The sequence below is a fragment of the Galeopterus variegatus genome, unplaced genomic scaffold (genome assembly GCF_000696425.1).
Source record: "Galeopterus variegatus unplaced genomic scaffold, G_variegatus-3.0.2 Scaffold10763, whole genome shotgun sequence".
Taxonomy (NCBI): Eukaryota; Metazoa; Chordata; class Mammalia; order Dermoptera; family Cynocephalidae; genus Galeopterus; species Galeopterus variegatus.
The window spans coordinates 28,061-52,057 of record NW_007736874.1 but is presented as its reverse complement, the minus strand read 5'-3'; the positions used below and the strand labels follow the sequence as shown (position 1 = coordinate 52,057).

General features: G+C 49.9%; 2 protein-coding genes across 2 annotated transcripts; one reads left to right on the top strand and one right to left on the bottom strand.

Moving 5' to 3' along the window:
- The first annotated feature begins 1,905 nt into the window (after positions 1-1,905).
- Positions 1,906-11,985, top strand: LOC103610214 (Meckel syndrome type 1 protein). Its single transcript, XM_008594425.1, has 15 exons — positions 1,906-2,058; positions 3,305-3,402; positions 3,595-3,723; positions 3,975-4,079; positions 4,845-4,953; positions 5,474-5,530; positions 6,329-6,371; positions 6,629-6,694; positions 8,830-8,900; positions 9,256-9,325; positions 9,433-9,540; positions 10,252-10,385; positions 10,924-11,006; positions 11,093-11,190; positions 11,290-11,985. The coding sequence occupies exons 2-15, from the start codon at positions 3,317-3,319 to the stop codon at positions 11,379-11,381; spliced, it is 1,251 nt and encodes a 416-aa protein (XP_008592647.1). The 5' UTR covers positions 1,906-2,058; positions 3,305-3,316; the 3' UTR covers positions 11,382-11,985.
- Positions 11,986-12,955: 970 nt separating this feature from the next.
- On the bottom strand, positions 12,956-23,318 carry LOC103610213 (eosinophil peroxidase). Its single transcript, XM_008594424.1, has 12 exons — positions 23,124-23,318; positions 22,906-22,999; positions 22,501-22,676; positions 22,189-22,306; positions 21,959-22,088; positions 20,874-21,080; positions 19,104-19,422; positions 17,453-17,613; positions 16,825-17,080; positions 16,208-16,378; positions 13,758-13,995; positions 12,956-13,169 (listed from the first exon to the last, which is right to left on the bottom strand). Exons 1-12 carry the CDS (start codon positions 23,197-23,199, stop codon positions 12,968-12,970), a joined length of 2,148 nt encoding a protein of 715 aa, XP_008592646.1. The 5' UTR covers positions 23,200-23,318; the 3' UTR covers positions 12,956-12,967.
- Between the last annotated feature and the right edge of the window lie 679 nt (positions 23,319-23,997).

Sequence of the window (23,997 nt, the reverse complement as noted above, 5' to 3'; positions counted from 1 at the left end):
TGAGAGAGAGCGTCACCTCCTTCCTCTGTCTTTTGTTCTCTCCGGACCCCCAGTGGATTGGATGGTTCCCACCCACACTGAGGGTGGGCCTTTCACACCCAGGCCATTCAGACTCTCATACTAATCTCTGCTGGAAACACCCTCACGGACACACCTGAAAAGATTGCTTTACCAGGTTTCTCAGCATTACTTCATCTAACCAAGTTGACATCTAGAATTAACCTTCACATGTCCACCCCTTGTCAACTTGGTGTCCATACTATCTCCTTAAGTCACACTTAATTTTCTTTTCTTTTTTTTTTTTTTGTCTTTTGTCTTTTTCCATGTCCGGCAACGGATTGCAACCCTCAGTGTTGCCCCCGTACCGGACCGGGGACCGGCAACGGGATTGCAACCCTCGGTGTTGCCCCCGCGCCTCGCTCAGCCAGTGAGCGGGAACCGGTCTGTATGTGGGATCCGAACCCTCGGGCGGGAGCGCCGCCGCGCTTCCCAAGCGGCGCACTTATCCAGTGCGCCACCGGGCCGGCCCAAGTCACACTTAATTTTCAAATGGTACAATAACATAATAGTTTTGCCTAACATGATACACTACCCTGCGTACAACTGGAAACGCATTAATCCCTTTCCAAGAAGAAAAAGGTAAAGTCCTTAAATGATATTTACCCTTCTCCCAATATCCCATAACTTAAAATTGCAAATACTATGAAGTGAGGTTAACAACATTTAAATGCTGGTAAAAAGTCACTAAGTCTCATGGTACATGATAGAGAACAGAGGAACAAAAAACAAAGGATTGCTTAATATGTGTACAGTATATTTATACATAGAGACATATTCTTAACACAACAGGGAGAACAATTACGATCCTCGTTTCTGTAACTGGTCACGTGCTCAAAGCTGGTATTTATACCTTCTTCTACTACCCACTCTGTATTTCCTTTGCCTTCGGTGAGCACCTCAGCGGGTCGTGGTTCTTTACCTGGTGGAGTGACCCAAACCTTCATCCCTGAAGAGTCTGGGCCATTTGTAGTCTTGCCTGGATTTGGGTAATTTTCCATTGACCTTAATCACAGGGCATGGTAGTACTAAGAGACGTCCTAAGGGATCTCCTGTATTCCAGACATAATCTTCCTTGCCTCCATTGTGAAGTAGTAGTCCAACTTCCCATTGGTGGTCTGGGTCAGTCACCCCACCCAACACCGTATCTCCTTTCACAGCCTATTGATTCAGAGCCATGAGGAGCTCAAAGTGGCCAGGAGGCAGCCTTAACTTCCAGTTCAGTGGGATCATTTTTGTGTCTCCTGATGGAAGCACTCCTCCCTCTGGAACTAAGACCTCTAGACCAGCAGAGCATAAAGTTGCGGGGACAGGAAGCAAAAATTTTGCTATGGGTCCCTAGGAGTAATGGTTAGTGGAGCCACTTCCGTTTCCACCCCTTGATTCCTGGACCCGTGAATCCTGGCTATGGGAGAGACAGTACCATATATTGGGCGCTGATGTGGGGCATATACAGCCTGCTGGAGGACTTTGCTCCAGCCCTGCAGGGTATTGGCACCAAGCTGGTGCTGTAACTGTGACTTCAAAAGGCCATTCCACCGTTCTATCAGACCGGCTGCTTCAGGATGATGGGGAACATGGTAAGACCAGTGAATTCCATGAGCATGAGCCCATTGCCACACTTCTTTAGCTGTGAGGTGAGTTCCTTAGTCAGAAGCAGTGCTGTGTGGAATGCCATATTCACTGCCACCCTGCATTCCACTAGTTTAGAAAAATGAGAGTTGGCTATGAAGACATGTCAAATAGCATCAACTCTGTAGAAGTCATTTGAGTAAACAGTTACAGGAACAGAAGTTGGATGTAGTCTCAGTAGATCTGTTTCCTTGTGTTTCCTTGTGACCTCAGTTTGAAGTAGATCTATACCAAAACGAAGCAGCCTGTCAGAGTCCTTTGGATTATCAATACCATCAAGAGATCTTGAAGCTGGAGAATTCAGGTGGCAAGAAGAACCGTCGAATCTTTACCTACACTGACTCTGATAGATACACCAATTTGGAGGAGGTATTGTTCTTTCTAAAGTCCCATAGCTTCCTTCTTCTTTGCCTCTCCTAGTTTTCTGGCCTCACCGGGTTCTGTGTGTTAAATCAGAAGCCTGTTAAGAGGAGATAGGCAGCTTGTCTAGAAACTGCTTTGGGCTGCTGGCAGCCATGCTAGAGTAGTCTGCAGTGTATGGGTCTGTTGCTGTCTCTTCTGCCTGCTGGAGGTCCCAGGGGAGCTGGCAGTGTCTCTGATGACAGGCTTGCAGAGTGCGAACTGGGAGAAGCAGCCACCGGGCTTGACTTCCTCCATGCAGCATGTGGTAAGACAGGTGGGCAGAGTACTTAATCAGGGGATTCAGCCAAGACTCAGTACGTGGGTTTGAAGAGGGATTCAGTACCGCCCTGAAGAATGGCTTACGTCCTCAATTTGCCTGTGCCAGCATACCCTTGTGGACTTGTTTTACATTTTCTTCATTCACTGCATATGTTCGGTCTTCTCAGTGAGCTTTTAAACTCCTTGAGGTTGGGGCCTATATTTTCTTATTTTTATGTGTGACCCTATAGATCTCTGCAAGGAACCGGTGTTAAATAAGTGTTTTTGAAAGATTGGCATGCTCTTGTTAGAAGAGCTGTGGGTTGGTAGCATCTAAAATTTGGATTGTCTGTTTGGGGAAAGCAAGTAAAAATGCAGTTAGTGCTCAGTTGCCATGTGTGAATTTTCCACAAAATACTTGTATCCCATTTGGCATTTTCCAACATCTAATTAACTTCAACTTCTACCAGGCAAACTAACCCAACTTTGAGTTGGCATGTGCTCAGACAATGCAGACTGACTTTATTTTTTATTTTATTTTATTTTTATTTTAAAAGATGACCAGTAAGGGGATCTTAACCCTTGACTTGGTGTTGTCAGCACCACGCTTTCCCAAGTGAGCCAACCAGCCATCCCTACATAGGGATCCGAACCCGTGGCCTTGTTATCAGCACCGCACTCTCCCAAGTGAGCCACGGGCCGGCACCTCAGACTGACTTTAAAATTAGCGCAAAGATCTGATTTCTAAAATCCCAGGGCAAACCAAGTTGCAGTAGGAATCTTCTTTGGGTTGTTTGTGCCACCGCTTTCCTCCATTAGCATGCATGATTGTGAGGTGGCTGTACCTGTTAGGTTCACGTCCCGGATGAGGTTTCAGAAGGAAGACTTTCCTCAGGAACTTGGCCCCATGTGGCCCTGACCAGATGGCTTACATAGGGCTGCTCTCTTTTCCCAGCACTGTCAGAAAATGACCACCTCAGCCAGCGAGGTGCCATCATTCTTGGTTGAGCGAATGGCAAATGTCAGGCGGCGACGGCAGGACAGGCGAGGGACGTGAGTGCAAGTGTGTCTGGGCAGTGCAGGGCTGGGGGCGCCTCTGCAGTCCTAACACGCCGGGGTTCTTGGCATGTCCGCCCACTCGAGCTTCCCATCGTGCAGGGGACCTCCACTTGGGTGGGCTCCCGTTTCCCCTTCAGGCTCTTCAGGGTGTGCCAGGGAAGTGACCCTTCCTGTGCTGTCTCCCAGGGAGGGCGGCATCCTCAAATCGCGCATTGTCACCTGGGAACCCTCAGAAGAATTCATCAGGAACAACCATGTCATTAACACCCCTCTTCAGACAATGTACATCATGGCAGATCTGGGGCCCTATGGAAAGTGAGTGGAGCTCCATACTGCCAGCTCAGATCTCCTTCCTCTGCTCGCGCTAGCCATCACCTAGTAGATGGGGGGGAGGGACTCTGTCTTCCTTTTCTTCTTAGTTGTCATTGGAAGACAGTGTTTTACCGTGATAGTTCTCACTCCTGCCTCTGTGCTCTCCCCTGAAGTGGGCTGACTACCTCTTCCTCTTTTCCTGGAGGCGGGACCAGTGATCCTGAACCTTGGTGCTGGTGTTTCCTGCTTTCTAGGCTTGGCTATAAGAAGTACGAGTATGTCCTCTGTACTCTGAAGGTGGACAGCAATGGTGTGATCACAGTGAAACCTGACTTCACTGGCCTCAAAGGGCCCTACCGGTGAGGAGAGGAGTGGAGTAGTGAAGACTGGCATTCCTTCTCGTGGCTTCCCTGCTTGCCTCAGCCGAGGAGATTCCCAGAAAGCCCTCTGTCTGGTCTAACTTTTAAACTCCCAGGCAGTGGTGGTTCATATTCTATTCTGGGTCATAGGCCCTTGGGAAATCGGGGACCGTGTTCTCAGAAAATGTGCAACTGCACCAGTTTAAAAGGGATCGCTTCAGCATTGTGGTTAAGTGGAGATGATTCGCTGTTGAGCATAGGGACTGACCGGAACAGTGGCAGGTGAACTCAGCCCGGTCTTTTCCTCTGGGCCGACTGTTCCTCATCTCTACTAGGGTACTTCAAAAAGTTCATGGAAAGATAGAATTAAAAGATACTACAAATCTTTCCAAGAACTTTTCAAAGTATGCTTATATATCTTAGATAACAGAACAGCAACAAAAAAAACCAAACTATAAATTAGAAATTATCTAGACTAACCCGTCCATTTGTCAGGTGAGAGAACTGGGTGCAACGGTGTTGTGCCTTGGGGTCTCACCATGTCTTTGAGACAGAAATGGGCTCAAAACCTGTGCTCTCTGAAACTAACGTGGAGCCCTTTCTGCATTACCATTTTGTTTCCCTCTCCTGGCCATCATTATGGCCATTTCGTCATCATATACTTCAAGTGAGGTGTACGGCCAGTGATAGCTCATCCCTGGGCTAGATCTGAAGGGCCTGTCTCTTATTAGCAGAGTTGGTCCTTTTGTGGCTTTGACCTTACAGAATCGAGACAGAGGGGGAGAAGCAGGAGCTGTGGAAGTATACGATCGACAACGTGTCTTCCCTCGCACAGCCGGAGGAGGAGGAGCGGGAGCAGCGTGTGTTCAAGGATGTAAGAGCTCGTTCATCCAGTGCTTGGAGCTGAGACCCTGTCTGAGGTTGATGTCAGCAGTTGCTAGGGAAAAGCCTTGCCCTTCACAGCCTTCTTGAGACCTAGGAAGCACTGATGACATATCACCCAGAAGTTTTTGATCATATTTTAACATAATAATAACCATGACCATTTATTTGAGCATTTACCATGCTCTGTGCTAGACACTTCACCCACCTTATTTCATTTAGATCTACAACAATGCTTTGAGGTGAATACTTTTACTATTACCACTTTATGAATGAGGAAACTGAGATTAAGGAGCTAAGTACTCCCTGGAGCTTGTACGTGCTAGAGTCAGGATTGGTCCCAGACCAGCTGACTCCCTGTGTTTCACTTTAAAATGTCAGTGGCTGGAATGCTTAGGCCTCCAGCTCTTGGTGGCCTTTTCGTTATTGCCTCTTTTCTTTCTCCCATTCAGAACTGAACTCTGGTCTGGCTTGGGTTGCTTCTTGAGTTTTGATTTGGTTTGTTTCCTCAGCTTTATGGCCGGCACAAGGAGTATCTCAGCAGCCTCGTGGGCACTGACTTTGAGACGGTGAGTAGCTTGGCTTCCTGCTGCACTGTGACCTGTGTTTAGCCAGAACATTCCGAGTGTGGATGAGTTACTATACCTCTCTTGAAGGTCTCCAGGATATACTCTTCAGTGTAAAAAGGAAGTCAAAGAATAGCACGTAGAGTCTAGCCCTGTGATGTGATTTGAAACATTGCTAATTGATACAGAAGTATTAATGCGGGGAAAAATGTCTGAGAGAGTACACACACGTGCCGTGGGTGGCTTTCTCTGGGGAGGGGGTGGGATAGGGAGGTGTTAGTGGATAGTGGGTAGTAAGAGGAATATGTCAGGGATTTAAAATTTTTATTCCTTAAACTTAGAGTAGTTTTGAATTTTTGCAAGTGATAATGGACTCATGTATTGCTTTATAATTAACTTTATAAATAAATATAAAGAAATGTCTTCCTCACCCTTCCCGTGGGTATTTTTCCAAAGTTCCCCATAGAGAGGGAAGGATGTCATTCCCATTTGTCAAATATTTTGGTTCTTAAAAAAAAAACAAAAAACTGTAGGTCATTTATTCTGTTGTCCTATTCTTTGTCTTCCCTCACTGCAATAGTGCCATCCCTAGATCTCGAAGCAAGGATAGAATTACCTACAGGTCTCCTCATCTCTCTAAACAATTAACTTTTTAGATCTGAGGAGAAGTGTCAGGGTGGCAAGAAAGTGCAATAGTGATGCCCAGGGTTTGACATCCAGCATCAGGTCTTCTGCAGATTTATGGATAGGGCTGGATTCCTTCCAGACCTCCTGATCTTTTTCCACTTCTCTCCATCTTAGACCGTCCCAGGTGCCCTCCGGCTCTTTGTAAATGGAGAGGTAGGTAAGTGTCTTGACAGAGATCTCCTGATGCTTGGGCAGGTGCCCAGATGAAGCTGTGAATAATCTACCCCACCCTGGTGGAGGCCTTAAGCTGTCTGCAGTACGTGGAAAACTCAGTGATGAGTCTTTGCTGGAAACACTGAGGGTTCCTGTTCCCCAAAAGACTTGCTGCCAGAGCATGTAGGCCCCTTAAGACTGGGTTGGGTGCTAAAGGTGGTAGGAGAATAAGCTAAAATAGTTTCCTGTTTTCTTTCTTAGTTTCAGCCCAAGGCTATGAGTATGACAATCTCTACGTCCACTTCTTTGTGGAATTGCCAACCACTAGTAAGTAATGTTCCTACGACTCTGCTTCTATACGCATTCCGACCGTTCTGGGCATTTGGTCAGGCTTCCTTCTCCACTCCTCGACTGAGACTGTTCCTGTTCTTTTCAAGGTCGTAGATCGCTTCCACATTGTCACATCTAAGGGTAACTCTCTTTCTCTTTGTTTGACTTCTCTGAAGCATTTGACACAGCTCACTTTTCTTCATGAAACCCTTCTCTTGGCTTCTGGCTCCACACGCCTCGCTTCCATATTGTTGGTGGCTCATCTGCCTCTTTGGCTGATTCCTCCCCTTCTGTTGATGTTAAACTGTTGGAGCAGCCAAAGCTGAGGCTAGCCTTCTGTTACTCTCTACCTACAGTCGTCTTAGGCGATCCCATTCGTCCCATGGCTTGAATACCATGTCTATGTCTCAGACTCCCAGATTTCTGTCTCCAGCCTTAACCTCTCCCCTGAATTCCAGACTCAGATCCAGTCACCTCTTTGTCACTTCTGTTCAACATTACCAGAAAGAACTCTTGATTCCTCCTCTTCCCTCACCTCTCTCCTCCCTGGTCTTCCCCACCCCAGCAGAGTGGCAGTGTCATCCACTTACTTGCTGATGCCAAAAACCTAGGAGACATCCTGGATTCCTCACCTTCTCTAGCTCCCTATAGCCATCGACTGATGGCTCTAGCTCTGTCTTCACAAGCTGTCCTGAATCCGTTTATTCTCTCTCGTGCCCCCCCCCCCACCATCTCTTGCCTAGGCCAGTGCCCGAAGTTTCTAACTTATCCTCTTGCTTCCTCTCTTGCTCCCCCTTGCAGTTCACTTTCCACATACACCATAGCCAAGTCGAGCATTTAAAAATGTGAAGCAGTTGTGTCTCTTTTGGGCTGAAAACCCCAACAGCTTCCTCTCCCACTTAGAGTAAAATCCAAACTCTGTACCCTGAATGACCTGGCCTCGCCTACCTGCCCCTTACAACATTACAGTCATTCTTTCTGTTCTTGAACATGCCACATTCATTCCCACCTCAGAGCCTTTTCAGGACCTTTTACTTTGTCTGAAACCCCTTCTGCCATATCTTGGGGTGGCTGGTTCTTCTTGAGTTTAGGTCTCAGCCTATGTTACTTCTGAGAGGCTTCTCTCACCACCCAATCTTAATGAGCCTCTAAGTCACTCAGTCCCTTCACTCTTTTTTATGGCTCTTATCACCACCTGATAGTCCCTTGTTGGTTTGTTTGTTGTCTTTTGCCCACCCATCCCCTCCCAGTACAAAGTTAGTTCTCTGAGAGATGGGGATCTTTTCTATGTGGTCACCAAAATATCCCCAGGATATACTAACACATAGCAGATGCTCAGTAAATGAATGATTGTTACACTTCCCCCTGTGTAACAGAGATGTAAAAAAGAATTACTCGATTACTCAAAGCAGTATGAATGCATTGAGAGGCCTGGAAGGGTTGCACTTCAGTAATTTCCCCATCAGTAGGAGAAAGCTGAATGTGACAGCCCCAATTCAAAGTTAGCTTCTCCCTTTTATTGTAAAGACAAGGAAGTCTCACAAGAAAATTCAGTTGATTTAATCATTACAAAGAACACAAGGACATGGGCAGAGTTATGGCTAAGTATAGTTTTAACAATGGAAACTAGTAACATCAGTGAAATAAACAAAGTGACATTCCATAATGCAATTTGCAAAAGGTTAAGTCAATCCACCAACAAAAGCTTGTTCCTAGCAAAGACTTTCTTTTCCTACAGCAATTTCCTCAGTATGTTTACATAACAATCAAGTAACTTTCTCAACATATCAATCAGTAGGTCAACCTGCACCGAGGACATCTGCCCTTTGAGCCAGCAATTTTGCTGTGTTACAATTCTTTATCTACAACAGAGACTTTAGCCTGGGGAAAGTTTCCTGTTTTTTGCAAGCTTAACATTCCTATGTGTAATTTTAAAAAGTTAGGCTATACCTGAAACTACAGGGCTTTGGAGGCTAGGCCCTGTGAAATACATTTGCTTTATAAATGTTACTCCACAAATGATTGATTGCATGAATGAATGAATGAATAAATGAATAAAGGAATTTTGTCTTTTTCTCAACTACTTGGTCTCCTCCCAGGTGAGCTTACTATATCTGGTCTTTGGCTTTCAGACTGGTCAAGCCCAGCATTCCAGCAGCTCTCAGGAATAACACAGACCTGTGCCACCAAGTCCCTGGGAATGGTATGGAGGATGAGAGAGGGAATCTGGAAGGGAACAGGAATTGTCTCCTGGGGTGGCATTTGAAGCTTTATCAGGCCACCATCCATGTACTCTGGGGAGGATCCCAGAGTTGGATCTGACTCTTCCTTGTGGGCTCTGCAGGGCTGCCTAGTCGAGGGTCTTCTCTTTGCCTTTTGGAGAATGGAAGCAGCTTGTATTTGGGTATCCCTTTGCCTCTTATTTCCCACCAGAGGTGATAATTTTTTTTTTTTCCTAGTGAAGGAGACCTTGTCATTGGCCACAGGGAGAACAAATTTCAAGTGAGGCCCTGCCTACCCAATGATACTGAGTATAAAGTGACACTCCCCTTTTTTAGGACAAGGTGGCCTACTTCTCCTACCCATTCACATTCGAAGCCTTCTTCCTCCACGAGGATGAATCTGCTGGTGAGTGGCTCTGCAGCGGATCCTGGGCCTTGGTTCTTCTCAGCCTGCACCCTCTCCTGGTGAAGGCCTCCTGTGACCTGGCTGCTGCTTCTCTCACTTGCTCCCAGATGCTCTCCCAGAGTGGCCTGTGCTCTACTGTGAGGTCCTCTCGCTGGACTTCTGGCAGAGGTATCGTGTGGAAGGCTATGGGTCTGTGGTGCTGCCTGCCACCCCAGGTAATCTCTTGTCCCCACCCTTCATGTGCCCCACATGCCCTAAGTCCTAGGAACAAGACCAACAGTTGCAAAAGATTTGAATGCTCCTGGAGAGAAGTAGGGATAATTGGGAATTAGAAGCATTTAACTTGGAAGATTCCTTGCTCCTTTGAAGAATTTCTTCTCCCCTCCTTGGAGATAACCACGTGAAATTGGAACCACATGAAATTGGAAGCTAAGCAGCCTGACAGTCTCTGTTTTGTGCTCCTTGCTCCTGTGATTGGACTTACGGCCTTGAGGGAGAGTCTGCATGACGAAACAGGCTTTGGGCACATGTGTTGAATGAATCAGCATTAATTTGGAAATTAAAGTAACTATCTTTTCTTGTGTGCCAGGCATTATGCTAAATGCCTCTCATTTAATTCTCCCAACCAGTCTGTGAGTTGTCGGTGTTGTTGTTACTTCCATTTTACTAGATGAGGAGAAAGAGTCTCGGCGAGGTTAGGAAACTTGTCCTGGGTATACAGGGAGTGACTGGCAGAGCTGAGATTTGAGTTTCTGTCTGATTGATTTCCAAACAGGTGCTCTTAACCACCATGATAACCTTCACCAAAGGTCAGGTCATCACAGACCAGGTGTTTCAGAGGTGTCTAGGCCTGGGTCATTGCTGGGGTGTCAGTGAGGGGCCGTGTTCCCTTTCTGGACCTGGCCCCATCCTCGTCTCTCGCACAGGCTTGCACACCCTGACTGTCTCCACGTGGAGACCCATGGAGCTTGGTACGGTGGCTGAGCTGAGGAGGTTTTTCATTGGTGGTTCTCTGGAACTGGAGGACCTCTCCTATGTGCGGATACCAGGAACCTTCAAGGTGACTTTTGTCCCTGGAGAGACTTCATACTGGGAACTTAGGGCCCTGTCTTTCCATTCTGTAGAAAGTGGGATCTGGGTGAAGGCCCCTTAGTTATTCATCGCTTCAGTGTTACTTAGCCCCTTTCTTCCTGTTGCTTAAGCTGGAAGTCACAGCCCCAGTTTGAACCAAGCATAAATATCTACACTGCTGTCCTAGAAGATCTCTGGAAATCTCTTCTTTAGACTTTTCCCCTGGTCCCTGTTGGAATAGCTGACCCCTTCTTTTTCCCCATCACGGAGAGCCTCTGTAATCAGTTGTGGGGAGGATTCACAGTAAGCATGTGAGACTGCTATTCTCAAATGAGGTTGGAATGTTTCTGATTTACAGTTGGGAGCCCAGTGTTAGCCTTGAGGTGATGGGGCTGGGTGATAGAATGAGGTTTCCCCATCAGAACTGCTTTCCCCAAAAGTGGGAATGGGAATGGGGGTGAGGTGAGCATGGTGCCTAGGCTCTAGAGGCTGCAGAAACCGGACACTGTCTCAACTGTATGCCACAGGGGGAGCGTCTGAGCCGCTTTGGACTCCGCACAGAGACCACAGGCAGTGTCACCTTCCGCTTGCACTGTCTGCAGCAATCCAGGTGAGAGACTCTGACCCTTTGCCTTGGGGCTGCTTATTCCTGAGGGCCAGAGAACAGCTATGACCATGTGGTGGGCTTCCCTGCAGAGCCTTCATGGAATCAAGCTCCCTCCGGAAAAAGATGCGGAGTGTGTTGGACCGTCTGGAAGGATTCAGCCAGCAGAGTTCCATTCACAATGTGCTGGGTAGGTTTCCTCCTTCCCTGGCTGGCCCCCCAGGGTCAGCATGGGCCATGTTCCTCTGCCCACCATGGAAGCTGACTGATGTGTCTCCTTCCCTTGCAGAGGCCTTCCGTCGAGCTCGGCGCCGCATGCAAGAGGCCCGAGAAAGCCTCCCCCAGGACCTAGTGAGCCCCTCGGGAACCTTGGTCTCCTAGCTCACTGCAGCCCTGGCCACGGTGCAAGAGGTCAAGACAAGGGGTGTCTGAGGCCATTGCTCTCCTGCCTTTTTGTCTGTTACTAGACACCACATTGGCCTGCTGAGAACCAGAAGAGTTGAGAAAATCCCTGGGCCGGTCCCTCTGTTTACCCTTCAGCAGGGTCTTCTCCCTGCACATGGAAATAAAGCCAGAGACCTGGTGGTCCTGTATGGGCCCCTCTTCATATTTCAGCTACTGTAAATAGGCATCACAACAAGGCAGGCTTTTTGGTCTGAAACTAGTTTGGGGTGACCCCATAATTAGCCTGTCCTTGACACAGCCTCTTTTCTGGCTTGTCTCACAGTCTCAGTAGCAGAGGGCTGCAGAGATCTCCTTTTCCACAGCCTTTAACAATGGAATCTCCTTCTTCCAAGAAAGGAGAAGGAAGGTGAGAGAGATCTTAAATCCCTGGCCCATAAGTCTCAGCCTTCTCTTTCCAGGGCAGCCGTGTTCTACTACTTGGGGCTTGCTGAGTTTGAGATATGACTTATTTCTGGAAGAAATGAAGGGGGAAGGCAGGGCCCTTTATGCTAGTTGGGTGGTGTCTTTTATTGTGTTTTTTGTACATAAAAAATTTTTATATTGACCGATGTCTATTGACTCTCTGCTCAGGTCGCTGGCATGATGGAAGTATGGTTAATGCTGGGGCCCCTAATGCCTCTGCCCATCCGCTTTTATGCTTTTTTTGGCTCTCTGAATTCAGCCCCTAGACGAGGTTTAGAGGTTAGTGCCAGCTTGCTTCTTAGCGGCACCCGTCTTAAACACCTGGAGCAAAGCATGGGACTGAAGCCACGCCCTTCCAGCCCAACATAGAAACGGCAGCCCCTGCCCTCAGCAGTGCTTTATTGGTAGAAGCAGAGTATGCTGCCAGCCTGCAGGCTCGGAGGAGGACTATGGGGTGGCCAGAGGCTGGGGCTATGTGGTCTCCCAGTCCTGGTGGGAGGAGGCGAAGCAGAAGACAGTGGCTAGAGACCCTCCAGCTGACTCTTCTTGCCGGGGCCTCAGGGCCTCATGGCTTGGCTCACAAGTCCTTGTACCTAGTGCTGATTCATAACCTAGTCCATGCGTATGGGTCCACTGCTGCTAGGAGCTCCAGCTATCACTCCCAGCTGATGAAGACAACTCTGAGCTGTAGACAGCAAAAGCATCAGCAGGATACAGTTGCTCCCAGAGGAGAAGGCAGCCTCGAAGTCTTCCCCTTGCCTCCAAGGGTTAGAGGCTTGGGATAGACTCCTGTGGAAACAACAGAACTGGGTAAGTGAGGAATCTGCTGGACATCAGAAATGGGGCTTTTTTTAGGGTGTTAGTGGCCAAGCTGAGGATAGTTGGACACTTCCCAATTGTCCCCTTAAGTCTTAGGCCCTGGGATTGACAATAATCCCAGAAGCTAGCACACTGGGAAGCCATTAGAGAAGAGTACCCAGTCCCTAGTGACAAGTTTGGTTGTTTCTGCTTAGAGGCCTAAGAGGACTCAGCCATACCCTCCAGGGAAGGACGTGAGGGCCTGACCCAGCCCCGAGGGCCTCCCCTTACCTGCAAGAGTCTCACTTTTCTCGCCAGGCCGACAGGTTCAACCTGGGGATACAGCTGCAGCTCACAAAACCCCGGGGGTAGATGCTGGCTCTGAAGATGTCCTTCGAAACAGTGCTGATACCAGTATTGTCACACACAATTCGAGATAAGGAGATCTGGCTCAGGGCCGTGCGCTGTCTTCTGGTGAAAACACCCCATTTCTGCCACCAGAACCTACCAGGCAGTCAAGAGATTTGGGTAAAGGTTGGAGAGGAATTACCTTATAATGAGCACCTGTCATGTGCCAGGTACTTTACGTATGTTATTTCATTCAATTCTCACAAAATTCCTGCAAGGTAGGTATTATTCCCATTTTATAAATGAAGAAATGGGTTTAGTGATTAAACAATTGCCCAGTAGTAAGTGCACAGTAAGTTAAGTGGCCAGGGCTGGATTTGAACTCAGGCAAATGCCAAATCCAAATAAGGAGTCAGGCCTTAAACCATAAGCTTATGGGAAGGAAACCAGATTTAGCCTTTACTGCCCATGTTTTCTGGGATCCACTAGCTCAGAACAGTAAGTATGACAAGTTTATCTGCTGGGTTTAAGGTGACTCCAGCTAAGGCAATGTCAGCCCTGCCTGGGTCAGTGTCTCTCCCCCTGACCCAGCTTTCCAGGGAGGAGCCTCCTGGTCTCAGATCCTATGAACTTGGAAGAAACAAAGCTTTTAAAAAGAGCACTATTTCCCACTGTTTAGTCTGGAAGTGCTAGTGTTTTCCTGCTCTGCCTCTGGTGCTGATGTGTTAGGATAGGGTCACTTACCTGTCTCCATCTCGGGCTCTTCTGAACTGGTTCTCTAAAAGGCAAGCCAGAAGAGGTCCAACTCGGGCCCCCGGCAAAAGGGGCTCTGCGATGGCCCCAATCCAGATATCAATGTTGTCTGGTGTCCCATACAGATTCAGGAACTTCTGTGCCAAATCTCGGTTTCTTAGTACCCGGCTAAGCTGTGCCAGATTCTGGGGCTGGGAGAGCCCGCAGAAGCGCCTCCAAGCATTATAGCCTGCGGGGGAAGGGGGGAGAAGCAGCTTCTGTCTTGCTGACTGCCCATCAGCTTCTGCTTCTTCCCACAAATCCTCCAAGAGGAGAAGCTCTGTGGTCAGTCGATACTGGGCAGAACAAGACCTCTGCTGCAGAAGAGGCTCCAAACCTTCCAAAGGCCAGACTGATCTGATGCATCGGACTGAGGAGTGTGGCCTAAGCTGAAAAGCTGTTGTAACCCAAAACTCATAACCACATGTCTGACATTTAATGATAGTATTATTGGTCTCATATGCATTAATTAGGCACAAATAACACAGTACCCCCAAATAAAAGACTCTCCGTCAGGTTCGTAGAATGAGTGGATGAGCAGGTGAATAAATGAGTGAACAAACCAACCAAGGAAGAACAAGGATGAAATTTATCTACTCATGAAGAGCATGGATAAAATTCATCTAGCACACACTGTATAATTCCATTTATAAGAGAGATCCAGAATAAGCAGAAATATAGAATACAAGAAAAAAAACAGAAAGGGTATTAGTGGTTATCAGGGGCTGGGTGGGAATAGGGAGTGACCTTTATTACAAGATTTCTTTTGGGGGTGATGGAAATGTTCTGATAATTAGATCATAGTGATGGTCGCACAACTCTAAGCATAATAAAATCATTGAATTGTATACTTCATACGGGTGAATTTTGTGGTATGTTAATTGTATTTCAATAAAGCCATTTTTAAAAAGTTATCATCTACTCAGAAACTTCCAGAGACCAGCCATACTGATTTCTCAGCTATCAGGATCCTATGCCAGGGCCAAGCCACGTAATATGGTGTAGACAGTCAAGGTAGGAGACAGCTTTGCTGTAACCTGAACACCATAACACCAGCCCAACATCTTCCATTGAACTACAACTCACAAACACCAACTCCAGCTGAACAAAGGAAACCATACAATGTTTTAGCATTACTAAGCACCATTGTGTGGACACCCATCCCTCAGGACCCTCGCAACACCTTTGTGAGGTACTTTTATGGTATGTTAATTATATCTGGTATATTTGCTGAAGTTGAGCAATCATGACTTTTCCAAGGTCTCTTCACTATTAAGTGGAGTGCAAATTCCAAATTTGGTGTTGGATTTGGGAAGGGATTAGAGGAGACTGCAAGAGCTAGGATCAGGATATTTCTGGGCTGGCTGAGAGAACAGGTATTGGGGGGAATAGAAACTCACTGTGTGGCAACTTGGGTGCTAGCCACCTCAGTTATCCAGCAGGGGGCGCCCACTTCTCCTTAGCTGTCAGGGGCACCCAAGTATAAGGAAGGAGAAATTCTTGAGTGCCTGCTGTGTGCCTGCCAGGTGCTGTGTTAAATGGAGTAGGGAGTAGGAAGTCCCCATACTCTTTATCTTGGCCAAAGACCAGCCAAGGCAGATGGGACTTCAGGTCCTATCTAGACAGGGAGGTAGGAGGTAGGGAGGAGGGCAGGGTGAGGCAGGAGGCAAGCCTTCCCCTAATGGTGTTGCACAGGATTGAACAGGGGAAAGAAAGAAGAAATTAGAAATTTAAATTCAGATTTCATTACTTCAGACTTATGTGACCTGGGGTAAGTTACTAGCTGTCTCTGAGTGTATTTCCTAAATATGAAATTGCTGTAATAGCTGCTTCTCAAGGTCATTGGTAGGATGGAATGAATTAATATACATGAAAGTGCCTAGCAAAGTGCCAACGTTTCTTCTTTCCTGGGATAAAGTCTTTTGTGCCTTCACCAAACAACCAATGAGCCTTAATTTTACTCCACCTGTTCCCTGCCTCTAAGGCTCTTTGCCTTTCTCCACTTAGAGTAAGAAGCCGGTTTCTGCAGCCCTGGAATTTTAGCCTTTCTCCTTGGAACTTGCCAGCGTGTGGGCAATGGAGCAGTTCTCCCCTGCCTTTTCAACCTACCACTTTTCTCCACTTCGAAAGTCCTGATCTCCTTTTTTGAGCTCCTGTGCCCCACCCCAGTCCTGTGGTGAGCCTACAGTTGGAGCCCCTACAGCGGATGGGAAGACTGGGCAGGACGGCGGAGCAGTGTGCCAGGGTGCTCCGCTGCCTCAGCCTCGGCCTGCGTGCCTCTGCACCGCTGTGCGTCCTGTGGACATCCCAGTCAGAACAGAGGCGCCAAGGGGCTTCTCTCAACTCCCCGAGCAGCCCCAGCCTGAGCGAAGCCTAGGAGGAGGGGCGAGCAGCCCCCTCACCTGGAAGGCCGTGGTCCCGGCTGCGTTGCATATTGAGAGCCGCCAGGTCCAGCCCGATTCTTCTCACTTGCCGAAACAGCCGGTCCCGGAGCTCATCCACTAGCATGGAATCTTGACGGTTCAGCTTGGCAGGGGTGGCCATGAGGCCTCGGAGGATGGGGTCGATGCCTCCTGGTGGGAGGGAATGTGAGCAGCACAGATTGGATCAGCCTCTGGGAAGTCCCGTTATGCCAAGCTAGCTGAGCGCTGGGCAAGCCAGTCGCTTAGATTCTACAGTGTTTGTCAGGAAACAGAGAACTGGGTGGACATGAAGGAGCTGGAGCTGGGAGGGAGAGGGTCACCCCACTTCCCAAAGAAAAAGTAGAAGGTGAGCAACTTTCAGGTTACAACCCACTAGTCTGACATTGGTCTCTGTCCCTTTTAGAAATCCTCTCATCCTGCTGGGGTTGGGGACCTGTGACTGAGGGTCTTGCTGACACCTGCCTGGTTACCACTGCCCCAGGGAGATATTAGCATGGCCCGAGCAGCAGCCTGGCCCTTTGGCAGTAAGCCTGGCCTACCTGGGGGAGGGTTGCTCCCCACCCACACCCGCATTTGCCTCTGGAAAACCTGGTCACCTTCATACACGATTCTCCAACTGGCAAAGAAGGCAGAGCTAAGTGGGACACGTGAGTTGGGTGCTGAGGCACGGTACTGGCTGTCCAAGCGGAACATGAAGGGCTGGAGAAGGGTGTGGCCAAAGCGGAAGGCCAGGGTGAAGACATTGGACACACGCGGGTCCACATTGGAGCAATAACCCCTGTAGGGCCCCAGGGTTCTCCTGGCCCGGGCCTTTCCCAGAACCAGGGGCAGAAAGTCTCGGTAGGTGATGATCTGGAAGAGGAGACACGGGGAACACAACCTCAGCAGCTGCCCATCCCGTACCCTTGCCATCAGAGTGACTTTTTGCTTTCCAAAAGGCTGCTCAGGCATATTTATTCTTCACTGTCATCAAAGCAAATGTGATGATGTTAATTTCCCATTGGTGGATGGAGATACTGAAGCCAGAGAGGCTGAGTGACATTGGACAGAGTCACACAGTAAGCTAGTGGCAGAATCAGGGATAGAGGTCAGATCTCAGGGCCACCCCCAATCACTCAGACCGAGCTGGCTTGAGGCAGACCCCCAAGGAAGTGTGAAGAAAGGTGGCAGCCACTCCCTCAGATTGGTTCCCATGCCAGGTTGTCTTCTGGAGGATGCCCCTACCTGAACCATGGCCCCCACGATCTTCCGGGCCTCATTGTACAGCTTGTCTCCGCTCCACTGGGGATTCAGGTGTCGCAGCTCAGTGGCCAGACGGTTGTGCTCTCGCATAAAGAGAGTGTGCATAGCGGCCAATTTGGGGGTTTCACTTGCTCGGGAGTCACCTTGAAAAACCCAAGGTCCATTTATATGAGAGGTCCACAGGCCTTCCCAGAGAAATGTCTTTCCGCTAAGGCAGACAGAGATTCGAGGACTGGAGAGATGGTGGGCCAGGCTCCTAGTACTGTGAGGCTCGTCACTGACCGCCACCCTCCTCCCCCAACACAACAGACCAGGAGGGGGAGGACAGTGGGGTCTTGGATCCCCATCCCTTGGGGGTGGGAAAGCCCAGGGCAGCTGCTGGTCTCAGGCCTAATGATTCCACTCTAGAAGACAACCAGACCCACAGTGTGAATCCGCTATCGTGGAGGGAGCTGGATGACTCTGGCAACCTTGACTTTGGGACGGCGAGCCCACCTGTCCCATGAACTTCATCCCTCTGCATTTTCTCTACTAAGGGCTGTACCTTTTCCTATCTTTGGACTTGATATCACGCTGCTTTCCCCAGGAAGCCAGAGAGAAAGAGAAAGGCGGGTGAGGTTGGGTAGAGCCCTGTTCCTGTGCCTACACTTGCTGCTGTAGGCAGGGAGGAAACAAACTCAGTAATTTGCTTGCTTTTAACTAAGCCCTTTTGCACAAGGTCTTATTTAGGCTATTCTTCAGTGGATGTTTCATGAGGGCACAGGCTGCTCTTCCCAGGACACACAAATGCACAATCCTTAGGGAGGCTGGAGCCGACTCCCTGTGAGGAAAGCGGTGGAACAGGGTGGACAGAGCAGAGCCCCGGGAGCTGCACTGACTTGAGTTTCTAATGTGGACGCTGCCATTTGAAACTCTGTGCTCTTGAGCACAAATTTATCTTCCTGCAGTCTCAGTTTCTCGTCTGTAAACAGGATGATAATAATTCCCTCTTTTCAGGGCTGCTGTAAGGTTTAGAGGTGACACATATAAATATCTTAACCAAAAATGATTACCATTGTCGTTATAAACACACATGGGGACAAAGACCCTGAGGAGAGTTCAAGTCATGCACCCAGAAGAACGCACCAGGTAACAGTGTCTAGCGACTGTGTGTGTGTGTGTGTGTGTGTGTGTGTGTGTGTGTGTGTGCTGGCGGAAGTGGGGAGTTAAGGAAATCCAGTCCAAAGAAGAAAAAATTTTAGGTGGAAGTAATAGATACTTTCAGGTAACTAAAGGGGCAGTTGCTCTGTGAAAGAGGGACAGTGTCTTCTCTGAGCTTCCAGAAGCATGGTGGATATTGGATCGAAATGAGGAAGACCTTTCTAACAGTCAGAGCTGTTTGGGGATGGGCTGGAGTGCCATATAAGAGGTGAGATAGTCAAGCAGTGATCTCTGGCCACACACAGGGGACTTGCAAAGGGACTTCCTTCAACTGAGTGGTTCTGCGATGACTATGCACAGGTCTATGCCTATGGTGTGCCTAGTATGGAGATCCCAAACCAGGTACCCTCACCACACCCCACCACGGCTTCCCAATCCAGACCCCAGGGACTGGCTGTTTCCTGGAAAGACACCATCTTCCCCCCAGTCTGACCTGCCAGGAAGCAGGGGATGCGCACGGAGCGGTTGGTGAGGAGACAGGGGTCGTCGTGCAGGTTGTCGAAGGGCAGCAGGCCCCGCCCGTTGTCGTGGAAGCGCTGGTTGGTGGCCAGCAGCCCTAGATAGTTGGTCTTGTTGCGGAGCCGCAGAGCGAGGGAGACCTCGCTGCCGTACACCATGCTGGCGTCCACGAAGGAGGTGAGCGCGTTGATCTGGTTGCGGACTTCGTTCCTGTTTTGGGGGCATGAGGGTGCCGAGCGGAAGAAGGGGATGCAGTCACGCTGGTTCTTGATGCGGGGGTCATTGGGTGGAATCTGAGGTGGAAGAGGAGGTGGTGACACTGAGGCCCTTCAATAGCAAGCTCACTCCTCTGTCATCCCCACCCTCCTCAAAACCTTGCTCAAAACCCCCTCCTCCAGGAAGTCCTCCTTGACTCACTCAGACTCACTCTGCTCACGCTTTCAGTCTGAGTGATGTTAGCACTTCGTTTCATAGAGTCATGAAAGGTTAGAAATGGATAGCCTTTTGAAATAATCTATATCCTTACTTTACAGATGGGAAAACTGAACCTCAGAGAGAAAGTGACAACTAGTTAGTGGGAGAGGTGGGATTAGAATTTAGTTTTTCGGGGCCCGCCCGGTGGCGCACTGCTACAGTGTGCTGCTTGGGAGCGCGGTGGTGCTCCTCGCCGCTTGGGAGCGCGGTGGTGCTCCCGCAGAGGGTTCGGATCCCACATACAGACCGGTTCCCGCTCACTGGCTGAGCGAGGTGCGGGCGCAGCACCGAGGGTTGCGATTCCGTTGCCGGTCCCGGTCCGGTACGGGTGCGACACTGAGGGTTGCGATCCGTTGCCGGACACGAAAAAAAGACGAAAAGGAAAAAAAAAAAAAAGAATTTAGTTTTTCTAGAGCCAGCCTGTGGCTCACTTGGGAGAGTGTGGTGCTGATAACACCAAGGCCAAGGGTACAGATCCCCTTACCGGTCATCTTACATAAAAAAAAAAAATTTAGTTTTTCTGACATTTAGGCCTGTGTTCCTTTAATTCTGTCCAACTCGACAGATGTTTGCTAAGCCCCTTTCCTAAGCTGGGTACTTTGGAGACTATAAAGGTCAAAAAACCCAGCAAAGTTTGCAGGAAGCTGGCAGTTCAGTGAAAACAGACACACACACACAGAATTAAGTAACTTTAAATTGAGATGACATTTGCCATGCCTGATATAAAAAGCAAATGTTAAAGATGTAATAGGAAGATCTGGGAAGGCTCCTCAGAGTAGGTGCCCTGAGCCAGGGCTTGAGGAATGGGTAAGGTTGGAACAGGGAGTGGCTAGACAGGGGCCCCCACGTGTCATCCCTCATGAGAGCTGCTCTACCTATTAAGGGTTGGTGTGCGATGTATGTCCCTCCTATATTCCCAGCAATGACTCTGCTCCCTGGATTTTCTTCCCAAGGGCCCCCACACCATCCTTGCCTTCTAGCCTGAAGGATAGGACCCTGCTCACAGCCTGACTCACCCCCAGGCCTTAGATCAGGGTCTGTCTGGATTGCTTCCCCTTCCTGAGCCTCCTGGCAGATTGCCCCGTCCTCACCCCTCAAACATGCGCAGCACGGAGTCTATGCCCAGCTGTGTTTCTTGTGTCTCTGTCTTATACCCCAGCTCCACAGATAGCTCCTAAAGGATGGTGCTGCAGTCTTCCAGATCCCCACCCCCAGTGCTCCGCCTGTGGTGGAGGCCACACCAGGGGCCTGGGAGGTTGGCTGAGGGTACCTTGATGGGGAAGCAGGGGGGCATCTGGGCACAGGTCCTCTCACAGTCAACACCAGCATTGAAGGCCACTCTGGCTGGGGACTCTGGGGAGAAGCTCAGGTCGTGGTCAATGAACTGGCCCCACTGCATGAACATGAGGGCCCGGCCCCGATCGGAGGTCAGCCTCTCGCTGGGAAAGCGCACGATCTGGTTGGAGACAGCCCGGACCTGGTAGGGAAATAAGGTCAGCAGGGGCCATGCAAGGTGTTGGAGCCAACCCAGGACTCAGGAGCAGAAGCTCCCCCAGCTGGAGTTGCAATCCCTCCTCCTCTTCTGCCCTCTCCTCCCCTTTCCTCCTTTGTTCCTGGAGATGTAACCACCTCTTGTTGAGGCTGTCATTCCTGGAAGGATAGCCTCCGGCCTGGTTCCTGAGGGTCCCGGCAGTAAGTAGAAGGAGAAAGGCCAGGTTGGCCAGCTCAGATCTCACCGCCCTTCCCAAGAGGCAAATAGATCAAACTGAGAGGTCAATGTATAGGCTGATAGGTAACTTGATGATGGGATGGATTCATAGATGCACGGGCTGGTTGTAAGGTGATGGATAATAAACACAGAATTGGATGAATGGATGGAAGGATCAATAGAAGAAAAATTAACAAATAGATGTTGATAGATGGGTAGAGAAGATAGATTATGATACTGACATATCAATAGAAAATTGATGAATCAAAGAATGTGAAATAGTATGGATCAATAGATATAAGCCAGATGAAGGTGTGTAGCTCTTTATGTTCAGCAGGATACTTTGACACTAACTTTATCAGGGAAAAAACCCCAATACTGAAATAGCTAGCATTAATAGATCACGTCCTACATGGCTGTTTATACCAGGTACTTTAATATTTACACTAGCTCGATGAGGCAGGTTTTACTGCCATTTTACAGATGAGGAAACTGATACTCAGGCAGGTATATTATTTGCCCAAAGTCACCCAGCTAGACAGTGGTAGAGCCTGGGTTTGAGCCCGATCTGGCTGACTCTGGGCTGTGTTTTACTCTCCACATGTGAAAGAGATCAAGCAGACTCCAGACCCTCGACCCCAACTCACAAGGGGGAGGAGGAAGCCATTGCGTCTCTTGTTAGGGGTCCAGCCAAAGGGGAGTGACAGCCCGTCCTCATACTCAGCAGGCAGCCAGCGGGACAGGGCCAGGTTAGAGGCCCCCAGCCAGGGTCTCTCCCTGCAGCAGGGGAGGGGTCGGGGTTAGGAGACTTAGCATGGAGGGAGGGGGTGGGTGAGGGGAGCGGGTGTCCGAGTCAGGTGCAGCCCCTGGTACACACTTGTTGTTGCATCTCCCAGTGATGGTGCGGTACTTGTCGCTGCACTTCTCAGCCTGATCCTGGAGAGCACAGCCACTGGCCCGGGACAGCAGCCACAGCTGGGGTTCCGTTAGCACATCTGGGGGAGGGCAGGTGTGCAGGGTCCTGGGTCCAGGGTCCTAGCTCCTCCCTGGGCCAGCCTGTTCCATGCCTCCCATCCCTTTGCCTTCTCTCCTCCCAACACCCCAGGGCTTGGCACCCTGCCTCCCCTCCTGGCTTCCTTCCACTCTCAGGTGAGGCCAGGCCCTGGGCGTTCAATGGGGAGCACAGTACCAGTGACATTGAAGGCTCTGGGCCTCTGAGGTTGTAACCTCTCCTCCAGCAGCCCTAAGGCCACATGCATGTAATCTGCGGCCCTCACGGCTGTCTTGGTGGCTGCTACCGGTTGCTTGAAGTAGGACAGGAGGTCCATGGGGCTGGCCGACCCGCTGCGAAGGCGCTGCTTCATCCTACCCACAGGAGGAGGAGTGAGGGCTGGAGAAAGGGTGCGGCCCCACCCAGCAGAGCCCCAGCCCTGGACAGTATAAACAGACGCAAGTGCAGAGGAAGGTGGGCTCTCTGCCAACAGTGGAGATGCCATGGTGCCCAGGGGTGAGGGTTGGGTGAGATGACCTTGGCTGAAACCCATCCCCCTTACTGACCCTCCCCGGCCCATGTGGCCCCCAGACCCAGGCCCACCTCCTCTGGGTCCTGTTGTAGGCAGCATCCACCAGCAACTTGGCCTCTGCTATGCAGTCCTGAAGGACCGGGGTCTCCACCACCCTGGGGGAGGCTGTTCAAAGGGATGGAGACTCAGGGTCCAGGGGAGCCACAAGACCCCCCAGACCCAAGCATTTCCCCCTCCATTCTCTTCCCTCAGACCACCCCTCCTCCTTGGCTATCCAAGGGGCTATTACCTGGGGCAGTGCCCTCACAAGGATGGGCAAGGATGAATGTGGCCAGGACCCCTACCAGGCCCAGCAGCAGCTGCATCTCTAAGACCCCCAGCCACAGCTGGGGAGGAGAGTGACACCTACAGTCTGCACGGGTGGGTCCCCTGCTCCCTTCTCTCCTGGAGGATCCCCAGCCAACCTTTCACCTCCTCCTGCTCTTCTCTGGAAGTAGTTAGGAAGGGACTTTTATAGTCCATCCTAAGGTGGGGGAGGGTGACCCTAGAAGCCCAGCCTCTTAGGTGGAGCTCTGGAACCTCCCTCTGGTTTTCAGGGGAGTTGTGAGGCTGAAACACCCCTCCCCTCCCGTCACCTCCTCCTTGCCGGCCTGGGGATGTCTTCCCTCCTCCCCGCTCCTTGCTCCGTCCCCACCCTCTACCCTTGAGTCCACTGATGTATTTCTCCCAGGGCTCAGAGCAGTGCCTCGGACACAGGAGCTGCTCGGTGAATATTTGCTGGAAGACTGAGGAGCAGAGTGCCTCAGAAGAGGACTGCACCTGTCCTGCCACTAACTAGCTGCATGGCCTTGGACAAGTCACTTTTCTCTCCAGGCCTCAGTTTCCACATCCCCAAAATGGGAGTTGGGCCGGATGATTAGAAAAGCCCCTTTCCTCCCCCAACAGGGCAGACACGGGGTCTGCCTTACTGTCGTATCCTCCATAGCCAGCACAAGGTCTGACATTCAGTAGGTGCTCAATAAGTGTTCGTTGAATGAATGATACATGATCATCGATTATTGGCCCCCGCCCTTAACCCCTGGCCCTACCAGCTCCCTCCAAATTGCCAGGGAGAGTGTGAGGGGATGGCTGAGGCAGGGCCTGGCAGTGAAATACCTTGGGGG

Excerpts from the sequence above, each read along its gene's own strand:
- LOC103610214 (XM_008594425.1), top strand. The coding sequence starts at position 3,317 with ATGACCACCTCAGCCAGCGAGGTGCCATCATTCTTGGTTGAGCGAATG. Across the intron at positions 4,080-4,844 it reads GGCCTCAAAGGGCCCTACCG|AATCGAGACAGAGGGGGAGA; the intron begins GTGAGGAGAGGA and ends TTGACCTTACAG. Across the intron at positions 11,007-11,092 it reads CACTGTCTGCAGCAATCCAG|AGCCTTCATGGAATCAAGCT; the intron begins GTGAGAGACTCT and ends GCTTCCCTGCAG.
- LOC103610213 (XM_008594424.1), bottom strand. The coding sequence starts at position 23,199 with ATGCAGCTGCTGCTGGGCCTGGTAGGGGTCCTGGCCACATTCATCCTT. Across the intron at positions 22,307-22,500 it reads CAGAGCCTTCAATGTCACTG|ATGTGCTAACGGAACCCCAG; the intron begins GTACTGTGCTCC and ends GCCCTCCCCCAG. Across the intron at positions 17,081-17,452 it reads TCGTGGGGGCCATGGTTCAG|ATCATCACCTACCGAGACTT; the intron begins GTAGGGGCATCC and ends CTCCTCTTCCAG.